Here is a 13,770-nt window from a genome sequence, read left to right as displayed (position 1 = left end):
CCACACACACAGTACACTATTCTACGCTGCTACATACAGGCACAGACGGACAGATGACACTCACACACCCACACACACAGTACACTATTCTACGCTGCTACATACAGGCACAGACGGACAGATGACACTCACACACACACACACACACACACAGTACACTATTCTACGCTGCTACATACAGGCACAGACGGACAGATGACACTCACACACCCACACACACAGTACACTATTCTACGCTGCTACATACAGGCACAGACGGACAGATGACACTCACACACCCACACACACAGTACACTAATCTACGCTGCTACATACAGGCACAGACGGACAGATGACACTCACACACACACAGTACACTATTCTACGCTGCTACATACAGGCACAGACGGACAGATGACACTCACACACACACAGTACACTATTCTACGCTGCTACATACAGGCACAGACAGACAGATGACACTCACACACCCACACACACAGTACACTATTCTACGCTGCTACATACAGGCACAGACGGACAGATGACACTCACACACCCACACACACAGTACACTATTCTACGCTGCTACATACAGGCACAGACGGACAGATGACACTCACACACACACACACACAGTACACTATTCTACGCTGCTACATACAGGCACAGACGGACAGATGACACTCACACACCCACACCCACAGTACACTATTCTACGCTGCTACATACAGGCACAGACGGACAGATGACACTCACACACCCACACACACAGTACACTATTCTACGCTGCTACATACAGGCACAGACGGACAGATGACACTCACACACACACAGTACACTATTCTACACTGCTACATACAGGCACAGACGGACAGATGACACTCACACACCCACACACACAGTACACTATTCTACGCTGCTACATACAGGCACAGATGGACAGATGACACTCACACACCCACAGTACACTATTCTACGCTGCTACATACAGGCACAGACGGACAGATGACACTCACACACCCACACACACAGTACACTAATCTACGCTGCTACATACAGGCACAGACGGACAGATGACAGATGTCACACACACACAGTACACTATTCTACGCTGCTACATACAGGCACAGACGGACAGATGACACTCACATACCCACACACACAGTACACTATTCTACGCTGCTACATACAGGCACAGACGGACAGATGACACTCACACACCCACAGTACACTATTCTACGCTGCTACATACAGGCACAGACGGACAGATGACACTCACACACCCACAGTACACATTCTACGCTGCTACATACAGGCACAGACGGACAGATGACACTCACACACCCACAGTACACTATTCTACGCTGCTACATACAGGCACAGACGGACAGATGACACTCACACACCCACAGTACACAGGCTACATACAGGCACAGACGGACAGATGACACTCACACACCCACACACACAGTACACTATTCTACGCTGCTACATACAGGCACAGACGGACAGATGACACTCACACACCCACACACACAGTACACTATTCTACGCTGCTACATACAGGCACAGACGGACAGATGACACTCACACACACACAGTACACTATTCTACGCTGCTACATACAGGCACAGACGGACAGATGACACTCACACACCCACACACACAGTACACTATTCTACGCTGCTACATACAGGCACAGACAGACAGATGACACTCACACACCACACACACAGTACACTATTCTACGCTGCTACATACAGGCACAGACGGACAGATGACACTCACACACCCACACACACAGTACACTATTCTACGCTGCTACATACAGGCACAGACGGACAGATGACACTCACACACACACACACACACACAGTACACTATTCACGCTGCTACATACAGGCACAGACGGACAGATGACACTCACACACCCACACACACAGTACACTATTCTACGCTGCTACATACAGGCACAGACGGACAGATGACACTCACACACCCACACACACAGTACACTAATCACGCTGCTACATACAGGCACAGACGGACAGATGACACTCACACACACACAGTACACTATTCTACGCTGCTACATACAGGCACAGACGGACAGATGACACTCACACACCCACACACACAGTACACTATTCTACGCTGCTACATACAGGCACAGACAGACAGATGACACTCACACACCCACACACACAGTACACTATTCTACGCTGCTACATACAGGCACAGACGGACAGATGACACTCACACACCCACACACACAGTACACTATTCTACGCTGCTACATACAGGCACAGACGGACAGATGACACTCACACACACACACACACAGTACACTATTCTACGCTGCTACATACAGGCACAGACGGACAGATGACACTCACACACCCACACCCACAGTACACTATTCTACGCTGCTACATACAGGCACAGACGGACAGATGACACTCACACACCCACACACACAGGGTTGACGACAGTGACACCTGACCCTACAGCAAACCCTCGACCACAAAGCGCCACAGGGGGTGGTGCGAACAGCCCAGTACATCACTGGGGCCGAGCTCCCTGCCATCCAGGACCTCTATGTCAGGGAGTGTGAAAGGATAGCCGAAAAATTGCCAAAGACTCCAGCCACCCAAGCCGTAGACTTTTCACTCTGCTACTGTTACGGCAAACAGTACCGGAGCATCGGCTCTCGGACCAACAGGCTCTGAGACAGCTTCTACCCCCAAGCCATAAGACTGCTAAATAGTTAATTAAGTGGTTACCCTGATTATCTGCACTGACCCTATCTTACACTGACTCTATGCACACTCACTATATATACACACTCACACACACACACTACACTGAAACTCACTCAAAAACTCCACACACATTCACATACTGTACACTAGATATGCACACACACACATAACACACACACACGCATACCGACAACACAAACACACACACTTTTACACTCATTTGCTATTATTATCTATCCTGATGCCTAGTCACTTTACCCTGCCTTCAAATACCTCGTACCTCTGCACATTGACCTGGTACTGGTACTCTCTGTATATTGATTTATTCTTGTGTATTTTATTCCTTGTGTTACTATTTTTCTTTTTATTATAATTTCTCAGTTAAGTCTACACCTGTTGTATTTGGCACATGTGACAAATAACATTGTATTTGATTTGAGTGTGTACTACAGAATGTGAGAACATGGTGTCCAGGAGAGTGGATTCGAGAGGGTAGATAGATGCAGCTGTTACAGCGTTTCAGACGCTCCCCTGTCTATGTTTCCACCGCTCTTTCCTGAAAAGCATTTAGTGCTTCATTCATTGGCATATGTCAATATTTTTAGCCAGGATCGTGTGTCAAACCTGAGTCTGGCTTAGAGGTGACACTGCGTTTCCCCTGAGCAAAGAGACTTTTACTGTATGTTTAGGGGATATACCCATCCCTCAAGCTGGTCCAATGTACCCTGGCCTGTACTTTCTATACCCATTGTGAAGCACTTCAAAAACATTTAATATTACACAACAATAATGTTGAATACACGTAGTGCACATTATGAAGCAAATTGCCTAAGCCTGCTATAGTGAAATTGTTATACTCAATGCAGTCTATGACCGGAAAACAGGTCTTACCACATCTTACTGGTGATAAAACGCTCCCATCTGTGTAGGGGAGGGGGAGGGGTTGTATAATCAGGCCTCAGATTTGACCGTGTATGTTTACAGGTGAGTTTGTGTTCTAATACACACGGCAGCAAGGAGAGAGGATCATAGACAGAGAGAATAATGTAGAGACAACAGATGTATGTGGTTACAGTACAATATTTGATTTTCAACAAATGAATGTTTCTTATTTTTGTAAGAAACATTAATATGCTGAAAATCCCAAGTTGTTTGCATGGTCAACTTACACACAGCTCTGACGCACACATTTACTCCACCAGACATGTCACAAGGGGTCTTTCCACAGTCCCCAAATCCAGAACAAATTCAAGAAAGCGTATAGTAGAGCCATTATTTCATGAAACTCCGTTCCATCTCATATTGCTGAAATGAACAGCAAACCTGGTTTAAAAAAAACAGATAAAGCAACTCCTCAAGGCACAACGCCTCTCCTCTATTTGACATAGATAGTTTGTTTGTATGTATTGATATGTAGACTACGTGTGTCACGCCCTGACCGTAGAGATCCTTTTATTCTCTATGTTTGTTTGGTCAGGGTGTGACTCGGGTGGGAAAGTCTATGCTTTCTGGTTCTTTGTTTTTGGCAGGGTATGATTCTCAATCAGGGACAGCTGGCTATCGTTGTCTCTGATTGGGAATCCTACTTAGGCAGCCTTTTATCCTTTTCTCATTTGTGGGTTGTTGTCTTCATTTAATGCATGTATAGCCTTACGGAGCATCACGATAGTTTTAGTTGTTTATTGTTTTGTTGGCGACATTTGCACCTTGGTCCGGTCCTTTTCAAGACGACGTTCGTGACAACGTGTGCCATTTTTATTTTATTTGAATTGATGTAGTTCTGTCCTTGAGCTGTTCTTGTGTACTGATGTTCTATATTATGTCATGTTTTATGTTTTGTGTGGACACCAGGAAGAGTAGTTGCTGCTGTTGCAACAGATAATGGGGATCCTAATAAAATACAAAATACAGACAAAGACATGCATTCAAACTGAGCATTGGTTTATGTGCTTATTTCACATTTAATGATGTGTACAGAGCTGAGGGCTTCTGTCTTTATGACTGTATGTTTCAGAAGGCAGTCAGTGTCATAAGCACCTAGATGTTAGACCCCCACTCTACTGGAATGTGTGCAGCACCATCCAAGATCCTAATCACTTTTATATGCCGATGGAACAAACCACTCTGAATAATCCCACAAGGGATGTATATGTTATGATATATTTGTTATTCAACATTCTTGATGTCTTCACTATTATTCTACAATGTTGAAAATAGTAGAAATAAAGAAAACCCTTGAATTAGTAGGTGTTCTAAAACTTTTGACCGGTAGTGTATGTGAACACTTAAACCACCTCTTCTGTTAATTCTGTTCATTCTTTAGTTCTACTCCCTCAGGCATCCTCTTTTTGGTCCCCTGTACAAAGACTGACATGCTGGAATGTGCTTTGTCAGCATTCACTACTTTCTCAAATTTCCCCCAATGACCAGATCAAGTCAGTTTTTTGTTGCATCACATTCACCCTCGCTGACCCCTCACAATCCCTCGATCACAACTATCTCCATGAAGCATTCTAGAAATAAAAGCAGTTGGTGGCTGTCCTATTGATTGCTGCTGATATATCATAAGCACTTGGCCAGCAGTCATTCTAGTGTGTTTCCTTTTAAGACATCCCCACAGACTGAAACACTCAATCCAATCTCAGAACCCTAACCCCCTGTGCTCTAGTCCCCTAGTCCCCGGTTCTCCAGTCCCCTAGTCCCCTGTTCTCTAGTCCCCTAGTCCCCTGTTCTCTAGTCCCCTAGTCCCCTGTTTTTTAGTCCCCTAGTCCCCTGTTCTCTAGTCCCCTAGTCCCCTGTGCTCTAGTCCCCTAGTCCCCTGTTCTCTAGTCCCCGAGTCCCCTGTTCTCCAGTCCCCTAGTCCCCTGTTCTCTAGTCCCCTAGTCCCCTGTTTTTTAGTCCCCTAGTCCCCTGTTCCCTAGTCCCCTAGTCCCCTGTTCTCTAGTCCCCTAGTCCCATGTTCTCTAGTCCCCTAGTCCCCTGTGCTCTAGTCCCCTAGTCCCCTGTTCTCTAGTCCCCGAGTCCCCTGTTCTCCAGTCCCCTAGTCCCCTGTTCTCTAGTCCCCTAGTCCCCTGTTTTTTAGTCCCCTAGTCCTCTAGTCCCCTGTTCTCTAGTCCCCTAGTCCCATGTTCTATAGTCCCCTAGTCCCCTGGTCTCTAGTCCCCTAGTCCCCTGTTCTCCAGTCCCCTAGTCCCCTGTTCTCTAGTCCCTTCATCTCTAGTCCCCTAGTCCCCTGTTCACTAGTCCCCTAGTCCCCTGTTCTCCAGTCCGCCAGTCCCCTGTTCTCCAGTCCCCTAGTCCCATGTTCTATAGTCCCCTAGTCCCCTGTTCTCTAGTCCCCTAGTCCCCTGTTCTCTAGTCCCCTGGTCTCTAGTCCCCTAGTCCCCTGTTCTACAGTCTCCTAGTCCCCTGGTCTCTAGTCCCCTAGTCCCCTGTTCTCCAGTCCCCTAGTCCCCTGTTCTCTAGTCCCTTCGTCTCTAGTCCCCTAGTCCCCTGTTCTCTAGTCCCCTAGTCCCCTGTTATTTAGTCCCCTAGTCCCCTGTTCTCTAGTCCCATAGTCCCCTGTTCTGTAGTCCCCTAGTCCCCTGTTCTTTCGTCCCCTAGTCCCCTGTTATCTTAGTCCACTAGTCCCTTGTTCTCTAGTCCCCTAGTCCTCTGTTGTCTAGTCCCCTAGTCCCCTGTTCTCTAGTCCCCTAGTCCCCTGTTCTCTAGTCCCCGAGTCCCCTGTTCTCCAGTCCCCTAGTCCCCTGTTCTCTAGTCCCCTAGTCCCCTGTTTTTTAGTCCCCTAGTCCCCTAGTCCCCTGTTCTCTAGTCCCCTAGTCCCATGTTCTATAGTCCCCTAGTCCCCTGGTCTCTAGTCCCCTAGTCCCCTGTTCTCCAGTCCCCTAGTCCCCTGTTCTCTAGTCCCTTCATCTCTAGTCCCCTAGTCCCCTGTTCACTAGTCCCCTAGTCCCTGTTCTCCAGTCCGCCAGTCCCCTGTTCTCCAGTCCCCTAGTCCCATGTTCTATAGTCCCCTAGTCCCCTGTTCTCTAGTCCCCTAGTCCCCTGTTCTCTAGTCCCCTGGTCTCTAGTCCCCTAGTCCCCTGTTCTACAGTCTCCTAGTCCCCTGGTCTCTAGTCCCCTAGTCCCCTGTTCTCCAGTCCCCTAGTCCCCTGTTCTCTAGTCCCTTCGTCTCTAGTCCCCTAGTCCCCTGTTCTCTAGTCCCCTAGTCCCCTGTTCTTTAGTCCCCTAATCCCCCCTAGTCCCCTGTTGTTCTGTAGTCCCCTAGTCCCCTGTTATCTTAGTCCCCTAGTCCCCTGTTTCTCTAGTCCCCCAGTCCCCTGTTCTCTAGTCCACCTGTCCCCTGTTCTCTCTAGTCCCCCACAGTCCCCTGTTCTCTAGTCCCACAGTCCCCCCTGTCCTTTTGTACTTTTGTACCCTAGTCCCCTGTTCTCTAGTCCCCTAGCCCCCTGTACTTTAGTCCCCAAGCCCCCAAAGCACCTGTACTTTAATCCCCTAGCCCCAAGCTCCCTGTACTTTAGTCCCCTAGCCCCAAGCTCCCTGTACTTTAGTCCCCTAGTCCCCAAGCCACCTGTACTTTAGTCCCCTAGCCCCCAAGCTCCCTGTACTTTAGTCCCCTAGCCCCCAAGCTTCCTGTACTTTAGTCTCCTAGCCCCCAAGCTCCCTGTACTTTAACCCCCAGCCCCCAAGCTCCCTGTACTGTAGTCCCCTAGCCCCCAAGCTTCCTGTACTTTAGTCCCCTAGCCCCCAAGCTCCCTGTATTTTAGTCTCCCAGCCCCCTTTACTTTAATCCCCTAGCCATCCAGCCCCCTCTACTCTGCTTTGTCCCCACAGCCCGCCAGAGCACAATTGCATAATATTAACTCCTTTCTGGGAAGTGCCAATGAAATGGTGTCAAACAGAGAGACGGTAATGTAAGCTAAGCAGGGCTGCCCCAAGGGGAAAAGTGGAGCAGAGGAATCGTAGACACAGTTCTCACTTGACACCTGCTCCAGCAGTCCAGTCAATCATTGACATATTGGTCAGGTTATGATGTAGTGCATAGATAGATGTGTGGAATACTTAGATGGATGCCTGGATGAATGTGTGGATGGTGGATGCATGGGTGGATGGTGGATGCATGGGTGGATGGATGGATAGTGCCTTACTGCCTTACTTCTGAGTTGAAGCGGATCTGGCAGACATTGCAGGAGATGATGGGTCGTTTGGTCTTCATCATGGGGGGGCCGAAGGTGTGGTTCATCACTGCCTTCTGTACCGGGTCCATCTGGAGGGGGAGGGGGCAGAGAGCAGGTTATAAGGTAAGTACTCTGAGTAGGGTAGCAGATAGACATAGGTCATTGTGCCATGGTGGTGGTAGCAGAGTTAATGAAACGCTTTGAAAAAGGGAGAGGAGAGAGAGAGAGAGAGAGAGAGAGAGAGAGAGAGAGAGAGAGAGAGAGAGGGAGAGAGTGGAGAGTGAGTGAGAGAAAAGGAGAGAGAGTTAGAGAAGGGAAGAGAGCCCTGATTGATGACGACAGGAGAGTGTTTCTTTTCATCAGCAGCTGCCAGAGCTGTCTGTGCCTTGGGTCTTGGGTGCTGTTCAAATGCTTTTTTGATAGTGGGGTTAGAGGGCCCTGATTACAGACTCCATCCAACAGTATAGCAGGATCAAGGAAACTGTATGGCTAAGAAGTTAAAATGGTCTCCTATAGAGAGAAATAGAAATGGGGTCTTTTTGTAGGTACTAACTCTGTCATTGTTTGTTCGACAAAGCCTATGAGAAAAATTAATGGCGTTTTTGTAGGGTTTTAGGATAAACACCAAAAATAAGGTATGTGGTACACACAGGCTTAGGAGAGCTTATACAGGTTGTTCTATGACACAATCTTCATCAGCTAATGTCACTTGTGAATTTTGAAGAATTTATATTATAATAAAAACACATAAATCAAATAAAGGCTTCATAATTCATAAAGATCATGTTAACTTCAAGTTCCTCTGTGTCCAAATCACTAAAGACTTCAAATGGTCTAAACAAAGTCTTCCCCCCCAAGATGTTGAAAAATCCTCAAAAAGTTCTAAAGCTGTACCATTGATAGCATACTGACTGGCTGCATCACTGCCTGGTATGGCAACAGCGATTGCAGCAGGGTGGTGCCAGTCAGTTCATCACTTCCAGTACATCATGGCCCTGTATCAGACAGGTGGTGTACATCAGACAGTCCAGTTCATCACTGGGGCCGGACAGTACAGTACATCACTGGGGCCGGACAGTCCAGTACATCACTGGGGCCGGACAGTCCAGTACATCACTGGGGCCGGACAGCCCAGTACATCACTGGGGCCGGACAGTCCAGTACATCACTGGGGCCGGACAGCCCAGTACATCACTGGGGCCGGACAGTCCAGTACATCACTGGGGCCGGACAGTCCAGTACATCACTGGGGCCGGACAGCCCAGTACATCACTGGGGCCGGACAGCCCAGTACATCACTGGGGCCGGACAGTCCAGTACATCACTGGGGCCGGACAGCCCAGTACATCACTGGGGCCGGACAGTCCAGTACATCACTGGGGCCGGACAGTCCAGTACATCACTGGGGCCGGACAGCCCAGTACATCACTGTGGTAGGTGTGGTAGGAAGGCCCGGAAAATTGTTAAAGACTCCAACCACACAAGCCATAGACTATTCTCTCTGCTTCCGCACGGCAAGCGGTACCGGTGCATCAAGTCTGGCACCAACAGGCTCTTGAACAGTTTCTATCCCGAAGCAATACGACTGATAAATAGCTACACGGACTGTCTGAGTTAACCTTGTATCTTTATTGACCTTTTATTTGTATTTTTGCACTGCCTCTCACACACACTCCCTTCATCATCTGCTCACTCACACATAATATGCACATCCATTTATACTGATGCTACACACACACACTCAAATCAAATCAAATGTATTTATATAGCCCTTCTTACATCAGCTGATATCTCAAAGTGCTGTACAGAAACTCAGCCTAAAACCCCAAACAGCAAGCAATGCAGGTGTAGAAGCACGGTGGCTAGGAAAAACTACCTAGAAAGGTCAAAACCTAGGAAGAAACCTAGAGAGGAACCAGGCTATGAGGGGTGGCCAGTCCTCTTCTGGCTGTGCCAGGTGGAGATTATAACAGAACATGGTCAAGATGTTCAAATGTTCATAGATGACCAGCAGGGTCAAATAATAATAATCACAGTAGTTGTCGAGGGTGCAACAAGTCAGCACCTCACCTCACTCCCACTCACATACAAGCTGCTGCTACTCTGTTTATTTTATATCCTGTTGCCTAGTCCCCTTACTCCTATACATATCTACCTCCATCATATCTACCTCCATCCATCACACAGTATCCCTGTACATTGTAAATATGGTATTGGAACTGACCCTGTATATAGTATGCTTACTTACTTATTGTGTTCTGCATATTTCTTCTTATTTCTCGTGTTTCTTTTCCTAGTAATACATTATTATTTATTATTACATTGTTGGGTTTTGAGTTTGCAAGAAAAGCATTTCCCTGTACTTCTGCATGTGACATTAAAACTCAAAACTGTATGAACAAATCACCTGAACACTGTCTGTAGAGAGGACTCCCCTTAGAATTGGAACAGACCACGATAGTAGACAACTAGAATCTGATGTGAGCAACATGTTCTTAGACTAATATAGAAGGCTTTTACAGTATGTGGAGCATTTCAAAATACTTCACAGCTCTTTAGAAAGACATGTTGACCATGTGGATCTGACTCAAGCCAACCCAGACGTCTGATGTTTACAGTGGTGAACAAAATAGCCCCAAACAGGATTTGTGAGCGTTGTGAGGGTTCTGACCACTCTTTTCTGTATCCACAACCCAGGCTGGGTGTTTCTCCAATCCGCAGCCAAAAGGACTGAGGTTTTATTCAGTTTCTAATCACTGACTGCTACTGTGAACTTGTATTGCAAAATGAGAGGCTAGTTTCACTTTCAACTTCCAAACACCAGGCAAAAGGTGTAATTATTCTCCCATATGTAAGTGGTTGAATACAGTCCCTGTCTATATTTATACTCCTCTTCCTTAACCTGGAGTTCTGTTTGTTCCCCTCATCACTCTCTCGCTCTCCCTCTCTCTCCTGATATGTTATACAGATATTTAAACCCTGAGACCACACCTACCACTTCCCACCCACTCTTCACTCTCTTTTTCTCTCTCCCTCCCCCTCTCTCAGTTTTACAATAAAAAAGGTTGTTGCCCTAGAATACAGATGTCTGACTCCAAATTAATTTGTTTGTACTCACCGTTCTCTCACTCTCTATATGCCAACAACAAGGTGTTTGATCTGTGAAGATGTGTGTGTGTGTGTGTGTGTGTGTGTGTGTGTGTGTGTGTGTGTGTGTGTGTGTGTGTGTGTGTGTGTGTGTGTGTGTGTGTGTGTGTGTGTGTGTGTGTTTACGTGGATGCAGGTGTGTGTGTGCGCAAACAAGACGGCAAGTCATTGTCCTCACCTATTCAAGTCCTACTGTGAATTTTGGTTAGCCATCTGGACTACTCTTTGTGTTTTGTAACATCTCTCTCTCTCTCTCTCTCTCTCTCTCTCTCCCTCTCTTTGTCCAGCTGTGAACAGGCTGATTGATCTCTCTCTTTCCACCCCGCCATTTCTCTATCCACCCGGCTCTACGTTCTGTCTGCCGTTATGACCTCACACATCAAGTCACTCTTTTTACATCCCTTCTTTCATTCCCTCCTCTCTTCATACCTCCACCCATACTGTACACCATATGGGGCTGGTAGAGAAATCATGATCTATTCCACTCTGCACTCTCCATAGACGAGGGCAGCACTCGATCCATTGGACTGTATGACAGCTGAGCGTAATATATGGTGCAAGCAAACTCTTTATAAGTGGATCATGGAGCATTCAGTCTAGCAGCCAGGCTCACAGAGCATCCAGAACTTGCTCCCTCACTGCACTGCCTGTTTGTTGTTCTTATTATACACGGTCTCAATGACAGGTCCTCATGAGAATAGCACTAATTATCTGACAACAACTGGGAAACTCTGGACCTGGAAGCCAATTCCACTGCATTTATTCATTGTTCCTCTCTAATTAGGGACTGAATTAGACCTGGAACCCAGTTCCACTGCATTTATTCATCTAATCAGGAACTGAATTAGTCCTGGAAGCCAGTTCCACTGCATGTAGTCATTGTTCCCCTCTAATCAGGGACTAAATTTGACCTGGAACACCAGATATGTGCAATTCATTATCAGGTAAAACAGGAAACCATCATGCTTCGGACCTCGTTGGGTAAGAGTTGCGTACCCCTGCTCTAGTGGCTCTCTCAACCTCATAAATTACTCATCAGTGCTCTGTGAGCACCCTCTATAGGTTATCAGGGTTAATAAACTCAGCAAAAAAAGAAATGTCTTCTCACTGTCAACTGCGTTTATTTTCAGCAAACTTAACTTAAATAATTGTATGAACATAACAAGATTCAACAACTGAGACATAAACTGAGCAAGTTCCACAGACATGTGACTAACAGAAATGGAATAATGTGTCCCTGAACAAAGGCGGGGTCAAAATCTAAAGTAATAGTCAGTATCTGGTGTGGCCACCAGCTGCATCAAGTACTGCAGTGCATCTCCTCCTCATGGACTGCACCAGATTTGCCAGTTCTTGCTGTAAGATGTTACCCCACTCTTCCACCAAGGCACCTGCAAGTTCTGGGCCATTTCTGGGGAGAATGGCCCTAGCCCTCACCCTCCGATCCAACAGGTCTCAGACGTGCTCAATGGGATTGAGATCCGGGCTCTTCTCTGGCCATGGCAGAACACTGACATTCCTGTCTTGCAGAAAATCACGCACAGAGCGAGCAGTATGGCTGGTGGCATTGTCATGCTGGAGGGTCATGTCAGGATGAGCCTGCAGGAAGGGTACCACATGAGGGAGGAGGATGTCTTCCCTGTAATGCACAGCGTTGAGATTGCCTGCAATGACAACAAGCTCAGTCCAATGATGCAGTGACACACTGCCCCAGACCATGATGGACCCTCCACCTCCAAATCGATCCCGCTCCAGAGTACAGGCCTCGGTGTAACGCTCATTCCTTCGACAATAAACGTGAATCTGACCATCACACCTGGTGAGACAAAACCGCAACTCGTCAATGAAGAATACTTTTTGCCAGACCTGTCCGGTCCAGCGACGGTGGGTTTGTGCCCATAGGCGACGTTGTTGCCTGTGATGTCTGGTGAGGACATGTCTTACAACAGGCCTACAAGCCCTCAATCCAGCCTCTCTCAGACTTTTGCGGACAGTCTGAGCACTGGTGGAGGGATTGTGCGTTTCTGGTGTCACTCAGGCAATTGTTGTTGCCATCCTGTACCTGTCACGCAGGTGTGATGTTTGGATGTACCGATCCTGTGCAGGTGTTGTTATACGTGGTCTGCCACTGCGAGGACGATCAGCTGTCCATCCTGTCTCCCTGTAGCGCTGTCTTAGGCGTCTCACAGTACGGACATTGCAATTTATTACCCTGGCCACATCTGCAGTCCTCATGCCTCCTTGCAGCATGCCTAAGGCACATTCACGCAGATGAGCAGGGACCCTGGGCATCTTTCCTTTGGTGTTTTTCAGAGTCAGTAGAAAGGCCTCTTTAGTGTTCTAAGTTTTCATAACTTTGACCTTAATTGCCTACCGTCTGTAATCTGTTAGTGTCTTAATGACCATTCCACAGGTGCATGTTCATTAATTGTTTATGGGTCATTGAACAAGCATGGAAAACAGTATTTAAACCCTTTACATTGAAGATCTGTGAATTATTTGGATTTTTACGAATTATCTTTGAATGACAGGGTCCTGAAAAAGAGGCATTTCTTTTTTTTGCTGAGTTTATGTTCTGTCATAGGCTCACTGGCTGTAATAACCACTCAGGCAGAGTGGCCATAATATAAGTGCCCTTGCTGACAAAGCCTCTGTATGTTTTAACTGAACTGGAGAGGTTTGAGTGAAAGTGAATGAATGGT

General features: G+C 47.1%; 1 protein-coding gene across 1 annotated transcript in view; it reads right to left on the bottom strand.

Annotated features, from left to right (window-relative positions):
• The window catches only part of LOC115139792 (zinc finger protein 385A-like), a 41,074-nt gene that overhangs the window by 15,237 nt on the left and 12,067 nt on the right, over positions 1 to 13,770 (bottom strand). The window contains exon 2 of the mRNA XM_029677582.2: positions 7,900 to 8,010. Within this exon, the coding sequence (XP_029533442.2) occupies positions 7,900 to 8,010 (111 nt within the window). The remainder of the gene's footprint in view (positions 1 to 7,899; positions 8,011 to 13,770) is intronic.

This window comes from Oncorhynchus nerka, linkage group LG2, assembly GCF_034236695.1.
Source record: "Oncorhynchus nerka isolate Pitt River linkage group LG2, Oner_Uvic_2.0, whole genome shotgun sequence".
Taxonomy (NCBI): domain Eukaryota; kingdom Metazoa; phylum Chordata; class Actinopteri; order Salmoniformes; family Salmonidae; genus Oncorhynchus; species Oncorhynchus nerka.
The sequence above is the reverse complement of the archived record's forward strand: the minus strand, read 5'-3'. Positions and strand labels throughout refer to the sequence as shown.